A 25981-nucleotide genomic window follows, 5' to 3' on the forward strand; every position below is an offset into this window, starting at 1 on the left:
GGGTGGCTGTGGGGCACTGTGGGGTGTCCGTGGGTCACTGTGGGGTGTCCGTGGGTCACTGTGGGGTGGCTGTGGGTCACTGTGGGGTGGCTGTGGGTCAGTGTGGCGTGTCTGTGGGTCACCATGGGGCAGTGTGGGGTGTCCATGGGTCACCGTGGGTCACTATGGGTCAGCTGTGGGTCACCATGGGGCAGCTGTGGGTCACTATGGGGCAGCTGTGGGTCCCCATGGGTCACTATGGGTCAGCTGTGGGTCACTGCGGGTCACTGTGGGTCCCCATGGGTCACTATGGGTCAGCTGTGGGTCACTATGGGTCACTGTGGGTCACTGTGGGTCCCCGTGGGTCAGTGTGGGGTGGCCGTGGGGGGTGTCCGTGGGTCCCTGTGGGTCCGAGCCCCACGGCGCGGCTGCCCCGCAGCTACGTGCTGACGCTGATCACGGACGGGATGCGCAGCGTCCGAGCCTTCCACTTCGACAAGGCGGCCGCCAGCGTCCTCACCACCTGCGTACGCACCCCGAAAGCCTCCCCGGCACCCCAAAATCCACCCCGGCACCCCGAAAGCCTCCCCCGGCACCCCGAAAGCCTCCCCCGGGACCCCAAAAGCCTCCCCCGGCACCCCAAAAGCCACCCCGGGACCCCAAAAGCCACCCACAGGGCCCCAAAATCCACCCCAGGACCCCAAAATACCCACCCAGGACCCCAAAATACCCACCCAGGACCCCGAAATCCACCCCCAGACCCCAAAAGCCACCCCGGGACCCCAAAAGCCACCCCCTGGGACTCCAAAATTCTCCCCCTCAAACCCCAAAATACACCCCTGGGACCCCAAAATACACCCCGGGACCCCAAAATCCACATCAGGACCCCAAAATCCACCCCCTCAAACCCCAAAACCCACCCCCAGGACCCAAAAACCCACCCCCAGGACCCCAAAATCCATCCTGGGACCCCAAAATCCACCCCCTCAAACCCCAGAATCCACCCCGGGACCCCAAAATCCACCCCCAGGACCCCAAAATCCACCCCGGGACCCCCAAATCCACCCCTTCGAACCCCAAAATACATATCCTGGGACCCCAAAATGCACCCCCTCGAGCCCCAAAATCCATCCTGGGACCCCAAAATCCACCCCGGGACCCCAAAGTCCACCCCCATGCCCCAATATCCCCCCAGGGAACCCCCTTTTTCCTCTGAGGGACCCCAATATCCCCCCCCAGGGACCCCAATTTCCCCCCCCCGAGGGTCCTTGTCACCCCAATATCCCCCCCAGGGACCCCAATTCCCCCCCCGAGGGTCCTTGTCACCCCAATATTCCCCCCCAGGGACCCCAATTCCCCCCCCAAGGGTCCTTGTCACCCCAATATCCCCCCCCAGGGACCCCAATTCCCCCCCCGAGGGTCCTTGTCACCCCAATATTCCCCCCCAGGGACCCCAATTCCCCCCCCGAGGGTCCTTGTCACCCCAATATTCCCCCCCAGGGACCCCCTTTTTCCCCCCCCGAGGGTCCCTGCCCCCCTCAGTGACCCGTGGCCCCCCCAGATGGTGCCCCTGGAGCCGGGGTACCTGTTTTTGGGGTCCCGCCTGGGCAATTCCCTGCTCCTCAAGTACACGGAGAAGCTGCAGGAGCCGCCCAGCAACGGCGCCAAGGACGGCGCCGACCGGCAGGTGAGACGCCGCGCCCCAAAATCCACCCTGGGCACCCCAAAATCCACCCTGGGCACCCCAAAATCCACCCTGCGGGCCCCAGAATCCACCCTGGGGGCACCAAAATCCACCCTGGGCACCCCAAAATCCACCCTGGGCGCCCCAAAATCCACCCTGGGCACCCCAAAATCCACCCTGCGGGCCCCAGAATCCACCCTGGGGGCCCCAAAATCCACCCTGGGCACCCCAAAATCCACCCTGGGCGCCCCAGAATCCATCCTAGGGGCCCCAAAATCCACCTGGAGGCACTAAAGTCCACCTGGGAACCTCAAAATCGGTCCCGAGAGACCCCAAAATCCATGCCGAGACCCCAAAATCCACCCTGGGCGCCCCAGAATCCATCCTGGGCGCCCCAGAATCCATCCTGGGGGCCCCAAAATCCACCCTGGGCGCCCCAGAATCTGTCCTAGGGGCCCCAAAATCCACCCTGGGGGCCCCAAAATCCATTCTGGGAACTAAAAATCTGACCTGGGGGCCCCAAAATCCACCCTGGGAACCTCAAAATCAGGCCCAAGAGACCCCAAAATCCATGCCGGGACCCCAAAATTTGTCCTGGAGACCCCAGAATCCATCCTGGGGGTCCCGAAATCCACCCTGGGAGCCAAAAATCTGACCTGGGCGCCCCAGAATCCACCCTGGGCACCCCAAAATCTACCCTGGGGGCCCCAAAATCCACCCTGGGGGCCCCAAAATCCACGCTGGGCACCCCAGAATCCACCCTGGGCACCCCAAAATCCACCCTGGGGGCCCCAGAATCCACACTGGGCGCCCCAAAATCCACTCTGGGCGCCAAAAATCTGACCTGGGGGCACCAAAATCCACCTGGGAACCTCAAAATCAAGTCTGAGAGACCCCAAAATCCATGCCAGGACCCCAAAATCTGTCCTGGAGATCCCAAAATCTGTCCTAGGGGTCCCAAAATCCGTCCTGAGGGCTCCAAAATCCACCCTGGGAGCAAAAAATCTGACCTGGGGGCCCCAAAATCCACCTGGGAACCTCAAAATCGGTCCCGAGAGACCCCAAAATCCACGCTGGGACCCCAAAATCCATCTTGGAGACCCCAAAATCCACCCTGGAGACCCCAAAATCTGTCCTAGGGGTCCCAAAATCTACCCTGAGAGCTGAAAATCTGACCTGGGGGCCCCAAAATCCACCTGGAGGCACCAAAGTCCACCTGGGAACCTCAAAATCGGTCCCGAGAGACCCCAAAATCCACGCCGAGACCCCAAAATCCATCTTGGAGACCCCAAAATCTGTCCTGGAGACCCCAAAATCCATCCTAAGGGCCCCAAAATCTAGCCTGGGAGCCAAAAATCTGACCTGGGGGCCCCAAAATCCACCTGGAGGCACCAAAATCCACCTGGGAACCTCAAAATCGGTCCCAAGAGACCCCAAAATCCACGCTGGGACCCCAAAACCTGTCCTGGAGACCCCGAAATCCACCTGGGAACACCAAAATCTGTCCTAGGGGCCCCCAAATCCATCCTGGAGACCCCAAAATCTGACCTGGAGACCCCAAACTCCATCCTGGGGGCCCCGAAATCCACCCCGGGACCCCAAAATCCATCCTGGGGGCACCAAAATCCACGCTGGGGACCCCAAAATGCACCCTGGGCACCCCAAAACCCACCTTGGGGGCACCAAACCCCATCCTGGTCCCCAAACCCCTTCCAGGTCACTCAACCTCCCATCCCAGCACCCCCAAACCTCTTCCAGTCACCCCCAAACCCCAACCTGGGACCCTAGAACCCCTTCTAGAGCCCCAAAACTTGTTCTGGGTCCCCCCAAATCCCGTCTTGGTCCCCCAAACCTCTTCCAGGTGACCCAGCCCCCCCATCCCGGGACCCCCAAACCCCTTCTGGACGCCCCAAAACCCCATCCTGGGACCCCAGAACCCCTTCTGGAGCCCCCAAACCCATTCTGGACACCCCAAACCCCATCCTGGGACCCCAGAACCTATTCTGGGTGCCCCAAAACCCCATCCTGGGATCCCCAAAATCCCTTCTGGAGCCCCCAAACCCCTTCCAGGTGACCCAGCCCCCCCATCCCAGGACCCCCAAACCCCTTCTGGGCACCCGAAAACCCCATCCTGGGACCCCAGAACCCCTTCTGGAGCCCCAAAACCCATTCTGGGCACCCCTAAACCCCATCCTGGGACCCCAGAACCCCTTCTGGGCACCCCAAAACCCCTTCTGGGCACCCCTAAACCCATTTTGGGCACCCCAAAATCCCTTCTGGAGCCCCCAAACCCCTTCCTGGGACCCCCACCCCCCCTCCTGGGGCTCCCAGCCCCCCCATCCCAGTCCCCTGGTCCCCGTCCCGGTTTGGGGGTGCGGGGGGGTCCCGGATTGGGGTCCCAGCTCTCGTTTCCCCCCCCACCCCCAGGAGGAGCCCCCGGTGAAGAAGAAGCGATCGGAGTCCTCGGGGACCTGGCCCGGTGGGTGGGGGGGACAGGGGGGGACAGGGGGATGGGGGTGACAGGGGGGTGACAGGAGGGGGATGGGGGTGACAAGGGGGTGACAGGAGGGGGATGGGGGGTGACAGGAGGGTGATAGGGGTGACTGGGGGGTGACAGAAGGGGGATGGGGGTGACAGGGGGGTGACAGGAGGGGGATGGGGGTGACAGGAGGGGGATGGGGGTGACAAGGGGGTGACAGGAGGGGGTGGGGGTGACAGGAGGGTGACAGGGGGATGATGGGGGGTGACAGGAGGGGGATGGGGGGTGACAAAGTGATAAGGGGGTGATGGAGTGAAGGAGATAACAGGATGATGGGGGGTGACAGGGGTGACAAGGGGGTGACAAGGTGATGGGGGGTGACAGGAAGGTGACAAGGGGACAGGAGGGGGTCGGGGGGTGACAGCGGTGGAGACGACAGGGTGACAAGAGGGGTGACACGGGGGTGGCAGAGTGATGGGGGGTGACAGGAGGGGGATGGGGGTGACAAAGTGACAAGGAGGTGACGGAGCGAAGGAGATAACGGGGTGACAAGGGGGGTGACATGGGGGTGTGATGGGTGACGGGGGGACGCTGGAGGTGACAGGAAGGTGACAAGGGGACAGGAGGGTGACAGGGGGGTGACGGGAGGTGATGGGGTGACAGGGGGGTGACAGGGTGACAAGGGGGTGACGGGGGGGGCCCAGGATGATGTGGGGTGACAGGAGGGGGATGGGGGGTGACAGGAGGGGGATGGGGGTGACAGGGGGGTGACAGGAGGGGGATGGGGGGTGACAAAGTGACAAGGAGGTGACGGAGCGAAGGAGGTAACGGGGTGACAAGGGGGGTGACGTGGGGCTGGGAGGGGTGTGATGGGTGACGGGGGGACGCTGGGGGTGACGGGGAGGGTGACACGGGTGACAGGAAGGGGACAGGGGGGTGACGGGAGGTGATGGGGTGACAGCGATGGGGGGTGACAGGGGGGAGATGGAGGTTGATGGGGTGACAGGGAGGTGACAAGGGGGTGACGGGGGGGGCCCAGGATGATGTGGGGTGACAGGAGGGGACACGGGGTGACGCGGGGTGTCCCCGCAGGCGGGAAGCCGGCGCCGCAGGACGAGGTGGACGAGATCGAGGTGTACGGCAGCGAGGCGCAGTCGGGCACCCAGCTGGCCACCTACTCCTTCGAGGTGGGACCGGGACCCCTGTCACCTCCCCCTGTCACCTCCCCGCTGTCACCTCCCCCTGTCACCTCCCTGGTGCCCCCCGACACCCCCGTCCCCTCCTGTGTCCCCCAGGTGTGTGACAGCATCCTCAACATCGGGCCCTGCGCCAACGCCGCCATGGGGGAGCCGGCCTTCCTCTCCGAGGAGGTGAGAGAGACCCTGCTGCTCCTCCTGCCTTCCTTCTTCCTCCTTCTTCTTCTTCTTCCTTCTTTTCTTCTTCTTTGTTCTTTCCCTTCTTCTTTTGTTTCTCCTCCTTCTTCTTCCTTCTTTCCTTTTTCTTCCTTCTTTTCTCTTCCTTCATTTCTCCTTCTTCTTGCTTCTTTCCTTCTTTTTCTCCTCCTCCTTCTTCCTTCTTTCCTTCTTCTTCCTTCGTTTCTCCTCCTTCTTCTTTCTTTTCTCCTCCTTCTTCCTTCATTTCTCCTTCTTCCTTCTTCCCTTCTTTTTTTCCTCCTTCTTTTTCTTCCTTCTTTTCTTCTCCTTCTTTCTTCTTTTCTGCTTCCTTCTTTCCTCCTTCTTTTCTCCTTCTTCTTTTTCCTTCTATTCTCCTCCTCCTCCTTCCTCCTCCTCCTCCTCCTTCCTCCTCCTCCTCCTCCTTCCTCCTCCTCCTCCTTCTTCCTCCTCCTCCTCCTTCTTCTTCCTCCTCCTCCTCCTTCTTCCTCCTCCTCCTCCTCCTTCTTCCTCCTCCTCCTCCTTCTTCCTCCTCCTCCTCCTTCTTCTTCCTCCTCCTCTTTCTTCTTCTTTCTCCTTCCTTCTTTCCTTCTTCTTCCTTCTTTTCTCTTCCTTCTTCCTTCTTTCCTTCTTCTTTCTTTTCTTCTCCTTCTTTTTCCTTCTATTCTCCTTCTTCTTTTTCCTGCTCCTTCTTCTTCTTCCTCCTCCTTCTTTTTCTTCCTTCTCCTCCTTCTCTTCCTTCCTTCTTCTTCTTTCTCCTCCTCTTTCTTCTTCCTCCTCCTTTTTCTTCTTCCTCCTCCTTCTCTTTCATCCTCCTTCTTTTTCTTCTTCTTCTTCTTTTTCCTCCTCCTCTTCCTTCCTCCTCCTCCTCCTCCTCCTTCTTCCTCCTCCTCCTGCTGCTGCTGCCCCCGCTCGGTGTCTCTGCTGGTTCCCAGTGGTGGTTCCTCTCTCCCAGTTCCAGAACAATCCGGAGCCGGACCTGGAGATCGTCCTCTGCTCGGGTTACGGCAAGAACGGGGCCCTCACCGTGCTGCAGGTGGCTCCCCGTGTCCCCGCCCCGTGTCCCCACCCCGTGTCCCCGCCCCGTGTCCCCATCTCCCTCCCAGTGTCCCCAGTCCCCATCCCGGTGTCCCCAGTCCCCATCCCGGTGTCCCCAGTCCCCATCCCGATGTCCCCATCTCCCTCCCGGTGTCCCCAGTCCCCATCCCAGTGTCCCCATCTCCCTCCCGGTGTCCCCAGTCCCCATCCCAGTGTCCCCAGTCCCCATCCCGGTGTCCCCAGTTCCCATCCTGATGTCCCCATCTCCCTCCTGGTGTCCCCAGTTCCCATCCCGATGTCCCCATCTCCCTCCTGGTGTCCCCAGTTCCCATCCCAGTGTCCCCAGTCCCCATCCCGATGTCCCCATCTCCCTCCCAGTGTCCCCAGTCCCCATCCCAGTGTCCCCATCTCCCTCCTGGTGTCCCCAGTCCCCATCCCAGTGTCCCCAGTCCCCTCCCCGGTGTCCCCGTTGTCCCCTGGCGCCGTCTAAGGCCTGTGGCCGTGGCCGTGGGCGGCAGGTCAGGTACCGGTGCCAGATCAGAGCCTGGAGCAAACCAGGGCAGAGCCCGAGCCTTGGCCACCGCCCGTAGACCTCCAGCCACATCCCACCACGTCCCACCTCCATCCCACCTCCATCCCACCCCATCCCACCTCCATCCCTCGTCCTCCTCCTCCTCCCGCAGAGGAGCATCCGGCCCCAGGTGGTCACCACCTTCGAGCTCCCGGGCTGCTACGACATGTGGACGGTCATCGCGCCCCAGAAGAAGGACGAGGTGGGTCACGGGGAGATGGGGGACACGTGGGAACCTCCTGGGGTTCATCCAGGGCAAGAGGGACCTGGAGAAGCAGGAGAAATGGGGCTGTGGGGACCTCCTGAGGTTCAACCAGACCAAGAGGGACCTGGAGAAGCAAGAAAAATGGGGCTGTGAGAACCTCCTGAGGTTCAACCAGGCCAAGAGGGACCTGGAGAAGCTGGGAAAATGGAGCTGTGGGGACCTCATGGGGTTCATCCAGGCCAAGAGGGACCTGGAGAAGCAGGAGAAATGGGGTTGTGAGAACCTCCTGAGGTTCAACCAGGCCAAGAGGGACCTGGAGAAGCAAGAAAAATGGGGCTGTGAGAACCTCCTGAGGTTCAACCAGGTTGGAACTGGATGATTTTGAGGTCCCTCCAACCATGATTCAATGATTTGAGGTGGAACTGGATGGTTTTGAGGTCCCTCCAACCACGATTTGAGGTGGAACTGGATGATTTTGAGGTCCCTCCAACCACGATTCCACAATTTGAGGTGGAACTGGATGATTTTGAGGTCCCTCCAACCACCATTCCACGATTTGAGGTGGAACTGGATGATTTTGAGGTCCCTCCAACCACGATTCCACAATTTGAGGTGGAACTGGATGATTTTGAGGTCCCTCCAACCACCATTCCACGATTTGAGGTGGAACTGGGTGATTTTGAGGTCCCTCCAACCACAATTCCGCGATTTGAGGTGGAACTGGATGACTTTGAGGTCCTTCCAACCACGATTTGAGGTGGAACTGGATGATTTTGAGGTCCCTCCAACCACGATTCCACGATTTGAGGTGGAACTGGATGATTTTGAGGTCCCTCCAAGCGCGATTCGGTGCCTCCAGCCCCACGGTGACGTTCCTCACGTCTTCTCCTTCCAGCTGGATGAAACCGCGTCGGCCGAGACCTCCGAGAAGGACCCGGCGCCCTCCGAAGCCTCCGAGGAGGACGGCAAACGTCACGGCTTCCTCATCCTGAGCCGCGAGGACTCCACCATGGTGAGGAGACGGTGGCTTCGGGGAGGAGACGCCAGCGGGGAAGCTCCCGGTGTTGCCACCTCCCCTTCCTTCTCCTCAGATCCTCCAGACGGGGCAGGAGATCATGGAGCTGGACACCAGCGGCTTCGCCACCCAAGGTCCCACGGTCTTCGCCGGCAACATCGGGGACAACCGCTACATCGTCCAGGTGTCCCCCCTGGGCATCCGGCTCCTGGAAGGAGGTGGGACAGGAACCTGGAGATGCTGAGGGGGCTGGGGTCTCACCTGGTGGGACAGGAACCTGGAGATGCTGAGGGGCTGGGGTCTCACCTGGTGGGAGGAGAACCTGGAGATGCTAGGGGGCTGGGGTCTCACCTGGTGGGAGGAGAACCTGGAGATGCTGAGGGGCTGGGGTCTCACCTGGTGGGAGGAGAACCTGGAGATGCTGAGGGGGCTGGGGTCTCACCTGGTGGGAGGAGAACCTGGAGATGCTGAGGGGGCTGGGGTCTCACCTGGTGGGAGGAGAACCTGGAGATGCTGAGGGGGCTGGGGTCTCACCTGGTGGGAGGAGAACCTGGAGATCCTGAGGGGCTGGGGTCTCACCTGGTGGGAGGAGAACCTGGAGATGCTGAGGGGGCTGGGGCCTCACCTGGTGGGAGGAGAACCTGGAGATCCTGAGGGCGCTGGGGTCTCACCTGGTGGGAGGAGAACCTGGAGATCCTGAGGGGCTGGGGCCTCACCTGGTGGGAGGAGAACCTGGAGATGCTGAGGGGGCTGGGGTCTCACCTGGTGGGAGGAGAACCTGGAGATCCTGAGGGGCTGGGGCCTCACCTGGTGGGAGGAGAACCTGGAGATCCTGAGGGCGCTGGGGTCTCACCTGGTGGGAGGAGAACCTGGAGATGCTGAGGGGGCTGGGGTCTCACCTGGTGGGACAGGAACCTGGAGATCCTGAGGGGCTGGGGTCTCACCTGGTGGGACAGGAACCTGGAGATGCTGAGGGGCTGGGGTCTCACCTGGTGGGAGGAGAACCTGGAGATGCTGAGGGGGCTGGGGTCTCACCTGGTGGGACAGGAACCTGGAGATGCTGAGGGGCTGGGGTCTCACCTGGCGGGAGGAGAACCTGGAGGACCCGTGGTTGCTGTGGGGTCTCACCTTCTCCATCCCGATCTTCTCGGCTCGTAGTGAACCAGCTGCACTTCATCCCCGTGGACCTGGGGTCCCCGATTGTCCACTGCGCGGTGGCCGACCCCTACGTGGTCATCCTCAGCGCCGAGGGCCAGGTCTCCATGTTCGTCCTCAAGAGCGACACCTACGGGGGCCGCACCCACCGCTTGACCCTCCAGAAGCCGCAGCTCCACCATGTAAGTGGCTCCGCTGGGACCTCGGTGGGGGCTTCCTGGTGGGTTCCGGAAGGTTCCGGCAGCTCCCGGTGTCTTCTCCTGGCCCCGAGCAGCCGTCCAAGGTGATCGCCCTGTGCCTCTACCGCGACGTCAGCGGGATGTTCACCACCGAGAGCCGAGCGGCTGCCGCGCGCGACGAGCAGGCCCCGCGGGGCCAGGCCGAGGCCGAGACCCTCATCCAGGACATCAGGTGGGGACGGGGGGTTCCTCACGGGTTCCTGGGGGGCTTCAGGGGCAGCCGGCGCCTCGAGGGAGGTGAAGCTCCAACCACGAGGAGCTGGGAGGTTCTGGGAGGTCGTGGAGAAGAGACAATCCATGATCTGGATGGAGATTCGGCTCCATGAGTTGGTTGATGAGGCGCTGGGAGGTTCTGGAGGTCGTGGAGAAGGGACAATCCATGACTCGGATGGAGATTCGGCTCCATGAGTTGGTTGATGAGGCGCTGGGAGGTTCTGGAGGTCGTGGAGAAGAGACAATCCATGACCTGGAGGGAGATTCGGCTCCATGAGTTGGTTGATGATGCGCTGGGAGGTTCTGGAGGTCGTGGAGAAGAGACAATCCATGACTCGGATGGAGATTCGGCTCCATGAGTTGGTTGATGATGCGCTGGGAGGTTCTGGGAGGTCGTGGAGAAGAGACAATCCATGACCTGGAGGGAGATTCGGCTCCATGAGTTGGTTGATGATGCGCTGGGAGGTTCTGGAGGTCGTGGAGAAGAGACAATCCATGACCTGGAGGGAGATTCAGCTCCATGAGTTGGTTGATGATGCGCTGGGAGGTTCTGGAGGTCGTGGAGAAGAGACAATCCATGACCTGGATGGAGATTCGGCTCCATGAGTTGGTTGATGATGCGCTGGGAGGTTCTGGGAGGTCGTGGAGAAGAGACAATCCATGACCTGGAGGGAGATTCGGCTCCATGAGTTGGTTGATGAGGCGCTGGGAGGTTCTGGAGGTCGTGGAGAAGAGACAATCCATGACCTGGAGGGAGATTCAGCTCCATGAGTTGGTTGATGATGCGCTGGGAGGTTCTGGAGGTCGTGGAGAAGAGACAATCCATGACCTGGATGGAGATTCGGCTCCATGAGTTGGTTGATGATGCGCTGGGAGGTTCTGGGAGGTCGTGGAGAAGAGACAATCCATGACCTGGAGGGAGATTCGGCTCCATGAGTTGGTTGATGAGGCGCTGGGAGGTTCTGGAGGTCGTGGAGAAGAGACAATCCATGACCTGGAGGGAGATTCAGCTCCATGAGTTGGTTGATGATGCGCTGGGAGGTTCTGGAGGTCGTGGAGAAGAGACAATCCATGACCTGGATGGAGATTCGGCTCCATGAGTTGGTTGATGATGCGCTGGGAGGTTCTGGGAGGTCGTGGAGAAGAGACAATCCATGACCTGGATGGAGATTCGGCTCCATGAGTTGGTTGATGATGCGCTGGGAGGTTCTGGAGGTCGTGGAGAAGAGACAATCCATGACCTGGAGGGAGATTCGGCTCCATGAGTTGGTTGATGAGGAGCAGGTGATGCCCTGGGAGGTTCTGGAAGGTCATGGAGGCCTGATGGAGTGGGTCTCCTGATGGAGGGGATCTCCTGGTGGAGAGGGTCTCTCTCTTGGTGGAGAGGGTCTCCTCACAGAGAGGACCTCCTCATGGAGAGCATCTCCTGATGGAGGGGAGGATCTCCTCCTGGGGACGATCTCCTGATGGAGACAACCTCCTCCTGGGGACAATCTCCTCCTGGACACGACCTCCTGATGGATACAATCTCTTGATGGAGATGATCTCCTCCTGGAGACGATCTCCTGATGGAGAGGGTCTTCTCATGGAGACAATCTTGTCATAGAGTTGATCACCTGGAGAGAATCTCCTCATGGAGACAATCTCCTGATGGAGATGATCTCCTGGAGAGGATCTCCTCCTGGGGATGACCTCCTGATGGAGACGTTCTCTTCATGGTGATGATCTCCTCTTGGGGACGATCTCTTCATGGAGACGATGTCCTGGAGAGGATCTCCTGGTGGAGAGGGTCTCCTCATGGAGAGGATGTCCTCCTGGAGACAATCTCCTCCTGGAGATGAGGATCTCCTGATTGAGAGGATCTCTTGATGGAGACCATCTCCTCCTGGAGATGATCTCTTCATGGAGGTGATGTCCTGGAGAGGGTCTCCTGGTGGGGCGGGGGATGTTCTCCCGGAGAGGGTCTCCAGGTGGGGAGGGGGATGTTCTCCCGGAGAGGGTCTCCTGGTGGAGAGGGGGATGTTCTCCTGGAGAGGGGGATGTTCTCCCGGAGAGGGTCTCCTGGTGGGGAGGGGGATGTTCTCCTGGAGAGGGGGATGTTCTCCCGGAGAGGGTCTCCTGGTGGAGAGGGGGATGTTCTCCTGGAGAGGGTCTCCTGGTGGGGAGGGGGATGTTCTCCCGGAGAGGGTCTCCTGGTGGGGAGGGGGATGTTCTCCTGGAGAGGGTCTCCTGGTGGGGAGGGGGATGTTCTCCTGGAGAGGGTCTCCTGGTGGGGAGGGGGATGTTCTCCTGGAGAGGGGGATGTTCTCCTGGAGAGGGTCTCCTGGTGGAGAGGGGGATGTTCTCCTGGAGAGGGGGATGTTCTCCCGGAGAGGGTCTCCAGGTGGGGAGGGGGATGTTCTCCCGGAGAGGGTCTCCTGGTGGAGAGGGGGATGTTCTCCTGGAGAGGGTCTCCTGGTGGGGAGGGGGATGTTCTCCTGGAGAGGGGGATGTTCTCCTGGAGAGGGTCTCCTGGTGGAGAGGGGGATGTTCTCCCGGAGAGGGTCTCCTGGTGGGGAGGGGGATGTTCTCCCGGAGAGGGTCTCCTGGTGGAGAGGGGGATGTTCTCCCGGAGAGGGTCCCCTGGTGGGGAGGGGGATGTTCTCCCGGAGAGGGTCTCCTGGTGGGGAGGGGGATGTTCTCCTGGAGAGGGGGATGTTCTCCCGGAGAGGGTCTCCTGGTGGAGAGGGGGATGTTCTCCTGGAGAGGGTCTCCTGGTGGGGAGGGGGATGTTCTCCTGGAGAGGGTCTCCTGGTGGGGCGGGGGATGTTCTCCTGGAGAGGGTCTCCTGGTGGGGAGGGGGATGTTCTCCTGGAGAGGGGGATGTTCTCCCGGAGAGGGTCTCCTGGTGGAGAGGGGGATGTTCTCCTGGAGAGGGTCTCCTGGTGGGGAGGGGGATGTTCTCCCGGAGAGGGTCTCCTGGTGGGGAGGGGGATGTTCTCCTGGAGAGGGTCTCCTGGTGGGGAGGGGGATGTTCTCCTGGAGAGGGTCTCCTGGTGGGGAGGGGGATGTTCTCCTGGAGAGGGGGATGTTCTCCTGGAGAGGGTCTCCTGGTGGGGAGGGGGATGTTCTCCTGGAGAGGGTCTCCTGGTGGAGAGGGGGATGTTCTCCTGGAGAGGGGGATGTTCTCCCGGAGAGGGTCTCCAGGTGGGGAGGGGGATGTTCTCCCGGAGAGGGTCTCCTGGTGGAGAGGGGGATGTTCTCCTGGAGAGGGTCTCCTGGTGGGGAGGGGGATGTTCTCCTGGAGAGGGGGATGTTCTCCTGGAGAGGGTCTCCTGGTGGAGAGGGGGATGTTCTCCCGGAGAGGGTCTCCTGGTGGGGAGGGGGATGTTCTCCTGGAGAGGGGGATGTTCTCCTGGAGAGGGTCTCCTGGTGGGGAGGGGGATGTTCTCCCGGAGAGGGTCTCCTGGTGGAGAGGGGGATGTTCTCCTGGAGAGGGGGATGTTCTCCCGGAGAGGGTCTCCAGGTGGGGCGGGGGCTGCTCTCGGGGTGCTGACGTCCGGTGTCCCCAGCGCCACGGTGGACGACGAGGAGGAGATGCTGTACGGGGAGTCGGGCTCGGTGTCCAGCCCGGCGCGCGAGGAGCCGCGCAGGAGCCTGGGCCCCGGGGAGCGCGAGGCGGCGCCGCGGCAGCCCGAGCCCTCGCACTGGGCCCTGCTGGTGCGCGACGGCGGCGCCCTCGAGGTCAGTCTGTCTGTCTGTCCGTCTCCCCGTCTCTCTGTCCGCCTGTCCCTCAGTCCGTCCCTCAGTCCGTCCCTCTGTCCGTCCCTCTGTCCGTCCCTCTGTCCAGCCCTCCCCCCACGTCCATCCCTCTGTCCATCTCTCACTCTGTGTCCATCTCTCTGTCTGTCCCTCTGTCCGTCACTCTGTCCGTCCCTCTGTCCATCTCTCTGTCCAGCCCTCCCCTACGTCCATCTCTCTGTCCATCTCTCACTCTGTGTCCATCTCTCTGTCTGTCCCTCTGTCCGTCCCTCTGTCCAGCCCTCCCCCTACGTCCATCCCTCTGTCCATCTCTCACTCTGTGTCCATCTCTCTGTCTGTCCCTCTGTCCATCTCTCCCCCATGTTGGTCCCTCTGTCCGTCCGTCCCCCCGTGTCCATCTCTCCGTCTGTCTCCCTGTGTCCATCTCTCTGTTAGTCTCTCTGTCTGTCCATCCCTCTGTCCATCTCTCCCCCTGTGTCCATCCTTCTGTCCGTCCTTCCCCCCGTGTGGGTCCCTCTGTCCATCTCCCCGTGTCCATCTGTCTGTCCATCCCTCTGTCCATCTCTCACTCTGTGTCCATCTCTCTGTCTGTCCCTCTGTCCATCTCTCCCCCTGTGTCTGCCTCTCTGTCCATTGCTCTGTCCCTCCCTCCCCCGTGTTGGTCCGTCTGTCCATCCCTCCCGTTGCATGTGTCCATCTGTCTGCCCCACCGCATGTGTCCCCGTGTCTGTGTGGCTGAGGCCCAGGCTGTGTGTCTGTGTGTCCGTGTGTCTGTAGGGCTGAGGCTCTGTCCGTGTATCCGTGTCTCCATGTGTCTGGGGGTCTGTGGGGCTTAGGCTCTGTCCGTGTGTCTGTGTGTCCGTGTGTCCATGGCTCAGTCCGTGTGTCCGTGTGTCTGTGTGTCTGTGCGTCCCAGCTCAGTCTGTGTGTCCGTGTGTCCCAGCTCAGTCCGTGTGTCCGTGTGTCCCAGCTCAGTCTGTGTGTCCGTGTGTCCGGCTCAGTCCGTGTGTCCGTGTGTCCCAGCTCAGTCTGTGTGTCTGTGTGTCCGTGTGTCCGTGTGTCTGGCTCAGTCCGTGTGTCTGTGTGTCCCGGCTCAGTCCGTGTGTCCGTGTGTCCCAGCTCAGTCCGTGTGTCCGTGTGTCCGTGTGTCCGTGTGTCCCGGCTCAGTCCGTGTGTCCGTGTGTCCCAGCTCAGTCCGTGTGTCCGTGTGTCCGTGTGTCCCGGCTCAGTCCGTGTGTCCGTGTGTCCCGGCTCAGTCCGTGTGTCTGTGTGTCCGTGTGTCCCAGCTCAGTCCGTGTGTCTGTGTGTCCGTGTGTCCCAGCTCAGTCTGTGTGTCCATGTGTCTGTGTGTCCGGCTCAGTCCGTGTGTCCGTGTGTCCGGCTCAGTCCGTGTGTCCGTGTGTCCCAGCTCAGTCTGTGTGTCCGTGTGTCCCAGCTCAGTCTGTGTGTCCGTGTGTCCCGGCTCAGTCCGTGTGTCCGTGTGTCCGGCTCAGTCCGTGTGTCCGTGTGTCCCTCAGATCTACGCGGTCCCCGAGTGGCGCCGCGTGTTCGCGGTGCGGCACTTCGCCATGGGGCAGCGGGTGCTGGTGGACGGCGCCTTCGGGCAGCCGGCGGCGGACGCCAAGCGCGAGGAGCCCGCGCGCCAGGGGGAGCTGCCCCTCGTCAAGGAGGTCCTGCTGGTGGCCCTGGGCAACCGGCACAGCCGCCCCTTCCTGCTGGTAACCACGGCCATGGAGACGGTGGGAGGGACGTGGAGGGGGTGGAGATGCTGGGAGGGACCTGGAGATGGTGGGAGGGACCTCAAGATGGTGGAGATGCTGGGAGGGACCTGGAGATGGTGGAGATGGTGGGAGGGACCTCAAGATGGTGGAGATGGTGGGAGGGACCTGGAGGTGGTGGAGATGTTGGATGGAACCAGAAGGTGGTGGAGATGTTGGGAGGGACCTGGAGATGTTGGGTGGAACCAGGGATGGTGGAGATGTTGGATACGTTGGGTGGAACCAGGAGGTGGTGGAGATGCTGGGAGGGGCCTGGAGATGGTGGAGACATTGGGAGGGACCTGGAGATGGTGGAGATGTTGGATGGAACCAGAAGGTGGTGGAGATGCTGGGAGGGACCTGGAGATGGTGGAGATGGTGGGAGGGACCTGGACGTGGTGGAGATGTTGGATGGAACCAGAAGGTGGTGGAGATGTTGGGAGGGACCTGGAGGTGGTGGAGATGCCGGGAGGGACCTGGAGATGTTGGGAGGGACCTGGAGATGGTGGAGATGTTGGGAGGGGCCTGGAGGTGGTGGAGACGGTGGGAGGGACCTGGAGATGTTGGGTGGAACCAGGGATGGTGGAGATGTTGGGTGCAACCAGGAGGTGGTGGAGATGCTGGGAGGGGCCTGGAGATGGTGGAGACATTGGGAGGGACCTGGAGATGGTGGAGATGTTGGATGGAACCAGAAGGTGGTGGAGATGTTGGGAGGGACCTGGAGGTGGTGGAGACGGTGGGAGGGACCTGGAGATGTCGGGAGAGACCTGGAGGTGATGGAGATGGTGGGAGGGACCAGGAGGTGGTGGAGACGGTGGGAGGGACCTGGAGATGTTGGGAGGGAACTGGAGATGGTGGAGATGGTGGGAGGGACCAGGAGGTGGTGGAGATGTCGGGAGGGACCTGGAGGTGGTGGAGATGTTGGGAGGGACCTGGAGATGTTGGGAGGTGCCAGGAGGTGTTGGATACGTTGAGTGGAACCATGAGATTTTGAAGATGCTGGGAGCAACCAGGAGATGTTGGAGATGCTGGGAGCAACCAGGAGATGTTGGAGATGTTGGGAGGGACCTGGAGGTGGGGGAGATGGTGGGAGGGGCCTGGAGGTGGTGGAGAAGTTGGGAGGTGCCAGGAGATGTTGGGAGGATCCAGGAGGTGCTGGAGGTGTCAGGACCAGCCCTGGTGGGTCCAATCTCCTCATCCCGCGCTGCCTCGGCCCCCAGGTCCACGTGGACCAGGAGCTCCTCATCTACGAGGCCTTCAGCCACGACTCCCAGCTGGGACAGAGCAACCTCAAAGTTCGCTTCAAGAAGGTGAGAGGGGGGGTCCCTGGGGGTCCCTATGGGTCTGGGGTCTCTCTGTGGGTCCCTATGGGTCTGGGGTCTCTATGGGTCCCTGTGGGTCTGGGGTCTCTCTGTGGGTCTGGGGTCTCTCTATGGGTCTGGGGTCTCTCAATGGGTCCCTATGGGTCTCTGTGGGTCCCTATGGGTCTGGGGTCTCTCTATGGGTCTGGGGTCTCTCTGTGGGTCCCTGTGGGTCTGGGGTCTCTCTGTGGGTCCCTATGGGTCTGGGGTCTCTCTGTGGGTCTGGGGTCTCTCTGTGGGGTCTCTCTCTGGGTCTGGGGTCTCTCTGTGGGTCTGGGGTCTCTCTGTGGGGTCTCTCTGTGGGGTCTCTCTGTGGGTCTGGGGTCTCTCTATGGGTCTGGGGTCTCTCTGTGGGTCTGGGGTCTCCCGGGGGGGGGTTAACCCTTTCCCCGCCAGGTCCCTCACTCCATCAACTTCCGGGAGAAGAAGACGAAGGTTTCCAAGAAGAAGCCGGAGGGCTCGGGGGGCCCCGAGGAGGGGGGGGGGGGGGGGGGGGGGCCCCGCGGCCGCGTCGCTCGCTTCCGCCACTTCGAGGACATCTACGGCTACTCCGGGGTGAGAGGGACCCCCAAACCCAGGGACACCCCCTCTAACCCAGGGCCCCTCCTTTAACCCAGGACCCCCCCCTTTTAACCCAAGACTCCCCCCTTTTAACCCAGGACCCCCCCTTTTAACCCAGGACCCCCCTCTTTAACCCAAGACCCCCCTCTTTAACCCAGGACCCCCCCCTTTTAACCCAGGACCCCCCTCTTTAACCCAAGACCCCCCCTCTTTAACCCAGGACCCCCCCCTTTTAACCCAGGACCCCCCCTTTTAACCCAGGACCCCCCCTCTTTAACCGAGGACCCCCCCCTCTAACCCAGGACCCCCCCCCGTTAACCCAGGACCCCCCTCTTTAACCCAGGACCCCCCCTCTTTAACCCTGGACCCCTCCATTTTAACCCAGGACCCCCCATCTTTAACCAGGCCCCCCCCTTTTAACCCAGGACCCCCCCCTTTAACCCAGGGCCCCCCCCTTTTTAACCCAGGACCCCCCCCCTTTTAACCCAGGACCCCCCTCTCTAACCCAGGACCCCCCCCTTTTAACCCAGGACCCCCCTCTTTAATCCAGGGACCCCCCCTTTTACCCCAGGACCCCCCCCCTTTTTAAGCTGATAAGGGTCCCTGTGTCCCCCCCTTTTTATCTAATAAGGGTCTTTGCACCCCATTTTTTTCGGCTGATAAGGGTCCCTGTGCCCCCCCCCTTTTTCAGGCTGATAAGGGGCTCGGTGCCCCCCTTTTCTGTGCTGATGGGGTCCCTGTACCCCCCTTTTTGCCCCCCCCCCAGGTGTTTATCTGCGGCCCCTCCCCTCACTGGCTGCTGGTGACGTCGCGGGGGGCTCTGCGCCTGCACCCCATGAGCATCGACGGCCCCGTCGAGTCCTTCGCCCCCTTCCACAACGTCAACTGCCCCAAGGGCTTCCTCTACTTCAACCGCCAGGTGGGGGGGGGTCACAAAGGGATTTGGGGGGGTCCGGGGGGGGTTTTGGGGGGCTGGGACCCCTTGGAGTCCTTCAACTCCCTCCCCAACATCAGCTGCCCCGAGGGCTTCCTCCACTTCAATCACCAAGTGGGGGTCCCTGAGGGATTTGGGGGTGTCTTGGATCAATTTTGGGGGTCCCGGGTGATTTGGGGGGGTCTCAAGAGGGATTTGGGGGGGTCCTGAGGGGGTTTGGTGGGGCTGGGACCCCATGGAGACCTTCACCCCCTTCCCCAACATCAGCTGCCCCAAGGGCTTCCTCCACTTCAACCACCACGTGGGGGTCCCTGAGGGATTTGGGGGTGTCTTGGATCAATTCTGGGGGTCCTGGGTGATTTGGGGGGGGTCAAAAAGGGATTTGGGGGGGTCCTGAGGGGGTTTTGAGGGGCTGGGACCCCTTGGAGTCCTTCAACCCCCTCCCCAACATCAGCTGCCCCCAGGGCTTCCTCCACTTCAACCCCAAAGTGTGGGTTTGGGGGGTCCTGGGGTGATTTTGGGGGGTCCTGGGTGTATTTTGGGGGTCCTGGGTGGTTTTGGGGGGGTCTCAAGAGGGATTTGGGGGGGTCTCAAGGGGTCTTAGGGGGGTTTTGGGGGGCTGGGACCCCTTGGAGTCCTTCACCCTCTTCCCCAACATCAGCTGCCCCAAGGGCTTCCTCCACTTCAACCACCACGTGGGGGTCCCAGAGGGATTTGGGGGTGTCTTGGATCAATTTTGGGGGTCCCGGGTGATTTGGGGGGGTCTCAAGAGGGATTTGGGGGGGTCCTGAGGGGGTTTGGTGGGGCTGGGACCCCATGGAGACCTTCACCCCCTTCCCCAACATCAGCTGCCCCAAGGGCTTCCTCCACTTCAATCACCAAGTGGGGGTCCCAGAGGGATTTTGGGGTGTCTTGAGTGGGTTTTGGGGTTCCTGGGTGGTTTGGGGGGGTCTCAAGAGGGATTTGGGGGTGTCTTGAGGGGGTTTTGGGGGGCTGGGATCCCTTGGAGACCTTCACCCCCTTCCCCAACATCAGCTGCCCCAAGGGCTTCCTCCACTTCAACCCCAAAGTGTGGGTTTGGGGGGTCCTGGGGTGATTTTGGGGGGTCCTGGGTGTATTTTGGGGGTCCTGGGTGGTTTTGGGGGGGTCTCAAGAGGGATTTGGGGGGGTCTCATGAGGTCTTAGGGGGGTTTTGGGGGGCTGGGACCCCTTGGAGTCCTTCACCCTCTTCCCCAACATCAGCTGCCCCGAGGGCTTCCTCCACTTCAACCACCAAGTGGGGTTTTGGGGTGATCTGGGTTGATTTTGGGGTGATTTGGGTTGATTTGTGAGGGACTTGGGGTGATTTTGGTGTTTGGGGTTATTTGGGGTGATTTTGGAGTGATTTGGGGTGACGGGAGTTGATTTTCGGGGTGTTTTGGGGTGTTTTGGGGTGATTTTTGGGGTGATTATAGGGTGTTTGGGGTTATTTGGGTGATTTAAGTTGATTTTGGGGGAACTTGGGGTGATTTGGGGTGTTTTGAGGTGGTTATGGGGTGTTTTGGGGTGATTTGGGGGTGTTTGGGGGTGATTTTTTTTGGTGTTTGAAGTGATTTTGGGGTGTTTTGAGGTGATTTTGGGGTGTTTTGGGGTCTTTTTGAGGGGTCTGGGGTGATTTTGGGGTGTTTTGGAGTGATTTTTTTTGTGCTTGAGGTGATTTTGGGGTGATGTGGGGTGTTTTGGGGTTATTTGGGGTGATTTAAGTTGATTTTGGGGTAACTCGGGGTGTTTTGGGGTGATCTTTAGGTGTTTGAACTGATTTTGGGGTGTTTGAGGTGATTTAGGGGTGATTTTTTGATGTTTCAGGGTGATTTTGGGGTGTTTTACGTGATTTGGGGTGATTTTAGGGTGATTTGGGCTGATTTTTGAGTGATTCGGGCTGGTTTTTTGGTAGTTTTGGGGTGTTTTGAGGTGATTTGAGGGGGCTTCGGGGGTGCTTGAGGTGATTTTGGGGTGTTTTGAGGTGATTTAGGGGTGAATAAGGGTGTTTTGGGTGATTTTGGGGGTGTTTTAGGTGATTTCGGTGATTTTTGAGGGTTCTGGGGTGATTTGGGGGTGTTTTGGAGTGGTTTTTTGGTGTTTGAGGTGATTTTGGGGTGTTTTGGGGTGATTTAAGTTGGTTTTGGGGTAACAGGATGATTTGGGGTGATTCGGGCTGATTTTTTGGCAGTTTGGGGTGATTTGGGCTGATTTTGGGGTGATTTGGGCTGATTTGGAGTGATTTTTTGGCAGTTTTGGGGTGGTTTGGGGGTGTTTGAGGTGATTTTGGGTGATTTGAGTTGATTTTGGGGTGATTCGGGCTGATTTTTGGGTGATTTGGGCTGATTTTCTGGCAGTTTTGGGGTGATTTGGGGCGTTTTGAGGTGATTTTGGGGTGTTGGAGGTGATTCAGAGGTGCTTTTTGGGTGTTTGAGGTGATTTGGGGGTGATTTGGGGATGTTTTGGGTTGATTTTTGAGTGTTCTGGGGTGATTTGAGGCCCTTTGGGGGGGTTGGGGTCATTTTTGGATGATTTGAGGTCATTTTGGGGTGCGTTGGGCTGATTTTGGGGTGCTTTGGGGGTGCTTGAGGTGACTTAAAGGTGCTTTTCTGAGTGTTTGAGGTGGTTTTGGGGGATTTTTGGGTGTTTTGAGGTGATTTAGGGGTGAATAAGGGGTGTTTTGGGGTGATTCTTGGGGTGATCTGGGTGATTTGGGGAGATTTTTGAGTGTTCTGGGGTGATTTTGGGGGTGTTTTGGAGTGTTTTTTTGGTGTTTGAGGTGATTTGGGGGTGATTTAAGTTGATTTTGGGGTAACTTAGGGTGTTTTGGGGTGATTTGAGGTGATTCGGGCTGATTTTTTGGCAGTTTTGGGGTGATTTGGGCTGATTTTGGGGTGATTCGGGCTGATTTGGGCTGATTTTGGGGTGATTCAGACTGATTTTCTGGCAGTTTTGGGTGATTTGGGGCGTTTTGAGGTGATTTTGGGATGTTCGAGGTGATTCAGAGGTGCTTTTTGGGGTGTTTGAGGTGATTTGGGGGTGATTTGGAGATGTTTTGGGTTGATTTTTGAGTGTTCTGGGGTGATTTGAGGCCCTTTGGGGGGGTTGGGGTCATTTTTGGATGATTTGAGGTCATTTTGGGGTGATTTTGGGTGCGTTGGGATGATTTTGGGGTGCGTTGGGGTGTTTCGGGGTGCGCAGGGGGAGCTGCGGATCAGCGTGCTGCCGGCGTTCCTGTCGTACGACGCGCCCTGGCCCGTGCGCAAGATCCCGCTGCGCTGCACCGCGCACTACGTCGCCTACCACGTCGAGTCCAAGGTGCCGCCCCTCGGCCCCCTCCTCCCTTCTTCCTCCTCCTCTTCCTCCCCCGAGCCTTCCTTTCCTCTTCTTCCTCCTCGTTGTCGTCTTCTTCCTCCTCGTTGTCGTCTTCTTCCTCCTCGTTGTCATCTTTTTCCTCCTCATTGTCGTCTTTTTCCTCCTCGTTGTCGTCTTCTTCCTCCTTTTCTTCCTCCTCTTTGTCATCTTCCTCCTCTTCATCATCTTCTTCCTCCTCTTCACCACCTTCTTCTTCCTCTTCGTTGTCTTCTTCCTGTTCGTCTTCTTCTTCCTCCTCATTGTCATCTTCTTCCTCCTTTTTGTTCTTTTTCCTCCTCTTCGTCCTCTTCTTCCTCCTTTTCTTCCTCGTCTTTGTCGTCTTCCTCCTCTTCATCATCTTCTTCTTCCTCTTCGTCGTCTTCTTCCTTGTCGTTTTCTTCCCCCGTGTCGTCTTCTTCCTCCTCTTTGTTCTCTTCTTCCCCCTCGTTGTCTTCTTCCCCCTCATCATCTTCCTCCCCTTCATCTTCCTCCTCCCCTTCATCATCTTCCTCATCTTCGTTGTCTTCCTTCTCCTTGTCTTTTTTCTCCTCTTCTTGTTTTTCTACTTTTTCCTCCTCCTCATCGTCTTCCTGCTTGTCGTCATCTTCCTCATCATCGTCTTCCCCCTCATCGTCTTCTTCCTCCTCTTCATCTTTTCCTTCCTTTTCTGTTTTTCCTCTTTTTCTTGCTCTTCTGCTTTTTCTTGCTTTTCTTCTTGCTCTTCTTCTTCTTCTTCCTCCTCCTTTTCTTCTTATTCCTCTTCTTCCTCCTCCTCTTCTTGTTCCTCCTCCTCCTCTTCTTGTTCCTCCTCCTCTTCTTCTTCCTCCTCCTCTTCTTCTTCCTCCTTCTCTTCTTTTTATTCCTCCTCTTCTTCTTCCTCCTCTTCTTCCTCCTCCTCTTCTTCCTCCTCCTCTTCTTCCTCCTCCTCCTCTTCCTCCTCCTCTTCTTCTTCCTCCTCCTCTTCTTCTTCCTCCTTCTCTTCTTTTTATTCCTCCTCTTCTTCCTCCTCCTCTTCTTCCTCCTCCTTCTCTTCTTCGTCCTCTTTTTCTTCTCCTTCTCCTTCTTCTTCTCCCTCCTTCTCCTTCTTCCTCTTCCTCCTCCTCCTTCCTCTTCCTCTTCCTCTTCCTCTTCCTCTTCCTCTTCCTCTTCCTGCCGTCACCCCCCCTCCTCCTCGGGGCAGGTTTACGCTGTGGCCACCAGCGTGAGCACCCCCTGCACCCGCATCCCGCGCATGACGGGGGAGGAGAAGGAGTTCGAGACCATCGACCGCGGTCAGTGCCCCCCAAACCCCTTTGACCCCCCCAAACCCCCTTGGATCCCCCCCAAACCCCCTTTTATCCCCCCCAAACCCCCTTTGATCCCCCCCAAACCCCCTTTGATCCCCCCCAAACCCCCTTTTATCCCCCCAAATCCCCTTTGATCCCCCCCAAACCCCCTTTGATCCCCCTAAACCCCCTTTGAACCCCCCGAAACCCCCCTTTTCCCCCCCCAAACCCCCTTTTATCCCCCAAACCCCCTTTTCCCCCCCCCAAACCCCCTTTTATCCCCCCCAAACCCCCTTTTCCCCCCCCCAAACCCCCTTTTCCCCCCCCAAACCCCCTTTTATCCCCCCCAAACCCCCTTTGACCCCCCCAAACCCCCTTTTATCCCCCCCAAACCCCCTTTGACCCCCCCAAACCCCTTTGACCCCCCCAAACCCCCTTTTCCCCCCCCAAACCCCCTTTTATCCCCCCCAAACTCCCTTTTATCCCCCCCAAACGCCCTTTGATCCCCCCAAACCCCCTTTTATCCCCCCCAAACCCCCTTTTCCCCCCCAAACCCCCTTTTATCCCCCCCAAACCCCCTTTGACCCCCCCAAACCCCCTTTTCCCCCCCCAAACCCCCTTTGACCCCCCCAAACCCCCTTTTACCCCCCAAACCCCCTTTGACCCCCCCAAACCCCCTTTTATCCCCCCCAAACCCCCTTTTTGTCCCCCCAAGCCCCCTTTTTTCCCCCCCCAAACCCCCTTTTTGTCCCCCCCAACCCCCCTTTTATCCCCCCCAAACCCCTTTCATCCCCCCAAACCCCCTTTGACCCCCCCCCAAACCCCCTTTGACCCCCCAAATCCCCTTTTATCCCCCCAAATCCCCCTTTCCCCCCCCCCTTTTTGCCCCCCAACCCCCCCCATTGCCCCCCAACCCCCCCGGCCCCCCCGAACTGCCCCCCCTGAGGCTGCTGCCCCCCCAGACGAGCGCTACGCGCCCCCCCAGCAAGAGGCCTTCTCCATCCAGCTCATCTCGCCCCTCAGCTGGGAGACCATCCCCAACACCAGGTCAGAAACGGGGACCCCCCCCCACCCCGGAACCCCCAAAAACCCCACAGGCGCCCTCAGAGCCCCCCCAGACCCCCCCAAAACCCACAGAGCCCCCTCAGAGCCCCCCTAAGCGCCACAGCCCCTCCAAACCCCTTGAGGACCCCCAAACCCTACAGAGCCCCCCCCTCAAACCCCACAGGCACCCCAGAGACCCCCCCGAACCCCTCAGAGCCGCCTCAGAGCACCCCCAGACCCCCAAGAACCCCGCAAACCCCTCAGAGACCCCCTGAGACCCTCCCAGACCCCCCCAAACCCCAGAGAACCATCCCAGAGCCCCCCCAGACACCCCCAAACCCCACAGACCCCCCCCAGACACCCCGATACCCCCCTGCAAACCCCACAGAGCCCCCCCAGGCCCCCCTAAAACCCCACAGACCCCCGCAGACACCCCCAAACCCCACAGGGCCCCCCCAGACACTCCCAAACCCCACAGAGACCCCCCCCAGACACCCCCAAACCCCCCAGCGTCCCCCCAGACACCCCGATACCCCCCTGCAAACCCCACAGAGCCCCCTCAGACACCCCCAAACCCCACAGACCCCCGCAGACACCCCCAAACCCCCCAGCGTCCCCCCAGACACCCCGATACCCCCCTGCAAACCCCACAGAGCCCCCTCAGACACCCCCAAACCCCACAGAGCCCCCCCAGACACCCCCAAATCCCTCAGAGCCCCCCCAGACACCCCGATACCCCCCTGCGAACCCCACAGAGCCCCCTCAGAGACCCCCCCAAACCCCACAGAGCCCAATCCTGCCCCCCTAAACCCCCTCAACCCCCTCAATTACTGCCCCGAAGCCCCCCTAAACCCCCCAATCTGCCCCCAAACACCCCAATCTGCCCCTGAACCCCTCAATCTGCCCCCAACCCCCCCCAATCTGCCCCCCCACCCCTGTTTTGCCCCCAGGGGCTGGTCCTGGGCTCAATCCTGCCCCCCTAAACCCCCTCAACCCCCTCAATTACTGCCCCGAAGCTCCCCCAAACCCCCCAATCTGCCCCTAAACACCCCCAATCTGCCCCCAAACCCCCCAATCTGCCCCCAAACCCCTCAATCTGCCCCCAAACCCCCCCAATCTGCCCCTAAACCCCCCAATCTGCCCCCAACCCCCCCCAATCTGCCCCCCCACCCCTGTTTTGCCCCCGGGGGGGTGGTCCTGGGCTCAATCCTGCCCCCCTAAACCCCCTCAACCCCCTCAATTACTGCCCCAAACCCCCCAATGTGCCCCCAAACACCCCCAATCTGCCCCCGAACCCCTCAATCTGCCCCCAACCCCCCCTAATCTGCCCCCCCAAACCAGTTTTCCCCCGGGGGGTGGTCCTGGGCTCAATCCTGCCCCCCTAAACCCCCTCAACCCCCTCAATTACTGCCCCAAACCCCCCAATGTGCCCCCAAACACCCCCAATCTGCCCCCGAACCCCTCAATCTGCCCCCAACACCCTGCAATCTGCCTCCCCAAACCTGTTTTGCCCCTGGGTGGGGGTCCTGGGCTCAATCCTGCCCCCCTAAACCCCCTCAACCCCCTCAATTACTGCCCCGAGGCTCCCCCAAACCCCCCGATCTGCCCCCAAACCCCCCGATCTGCCCCCAACCCCCCCGATCTGCCCCCAAACCCCCCGATCTGCCCCCAACCCCCCGATCTGCCCCCAAACCCCCCAATCTGCCCCCGAACCCCCCCGATCTGCCCCCAAACCCCCCGATCTGCCCCCAACCCCCCGATCTGCCCCCGAACCCCCCCGATCTGCCCCCAAACCCCCCGATCTGCCCCCAAACCCCCCCGATCTGCCCCCAACCCCCCCGATCTGCCCCCAAACCCCCCCGATCTGCCCCCGAACCCCCCCGATCTGCCCCCGAACCCCTCAATCTGCCCCCAACCCCCCCGATCTGCCCCCGAACCCCCCCCGATCTGCCCCCAACCCCCCCGATCTGCCCCCAA

General features: G+C 60.4%; 1 protein-coding gene across 1 annotated transcript in view; it reads left to right on the plus strand.

Moving 5' to 3' along the window:
- CPSF1 (cleavage and polyadenylation specific factor 1) overlaps nucleotides 1–25981 on the plus strand; it is a 54569-nt gene that overhangs the window by 11581 nt on the left and 17007 nt on the right. The window contains 19 exon segments of the mRNA XM_069882041.1: nucleotides 419–506; nucleotides 1541–1666; nucleotides 4091–4142; nucleotides 5235–5329; nucleotides 5438–5512; nucleotides 6489–6569; nucleotides 7255–7344; nucleotides 8243–8359; nucleotides 8439–8580; nucleotides 9521–9699; nucleotides 9792–9928; nucleotides 13521–13692; nucleotides 15228–15428; nucleotides 16688–16777; nucleotides 17225–17383; nucleotides 18156–18308; nucleotides 21543–21659; nucleotides 22876–22966; nucleotides 23923–24007. Of these exon segments, the coding sequence (XP_069738142.1) occupies nucleotides 419–506; nucleotides 1541–1666; nucleotides 4091–4142; nucleotides 5235–5329; nucleotides 5438–5512; nucleotides 6489–6569; nucleotides 7255–7344; nucleotides 8243–8359; nucleotides 8439–8580; nucleotides 9521–9699; nucleotides 9792–9928; nucleotides 13521–13692; nucleotides 15228–15428; nucleotides 16688–16777; nucleotides 17225–17383; nucleotides 18156–18308; nucleotides 21543–21659; nucleotides 22876–22966; nucleotides 23923–24007 (2250 nt within the window).

The sequence above is a fragment of the Phaenicophaeus curvirostris genome, unplaced genomic scaffold (assembly GCF_032191515.1).
Source record: "Phaenicophaeus curvirostris isolate KB17595 unplaced genomic scaffold, BPBGC_Pcur_1.0 scaffold_75, whole genome shotgun sequence".
NCBI classification, from domain to species: Eukaryota; Metazoa; Chordata; class Aves; order Cuculiformes; family Cuculidae; genus Phaenicophaeus; species Phaenicophaeus curvirostris.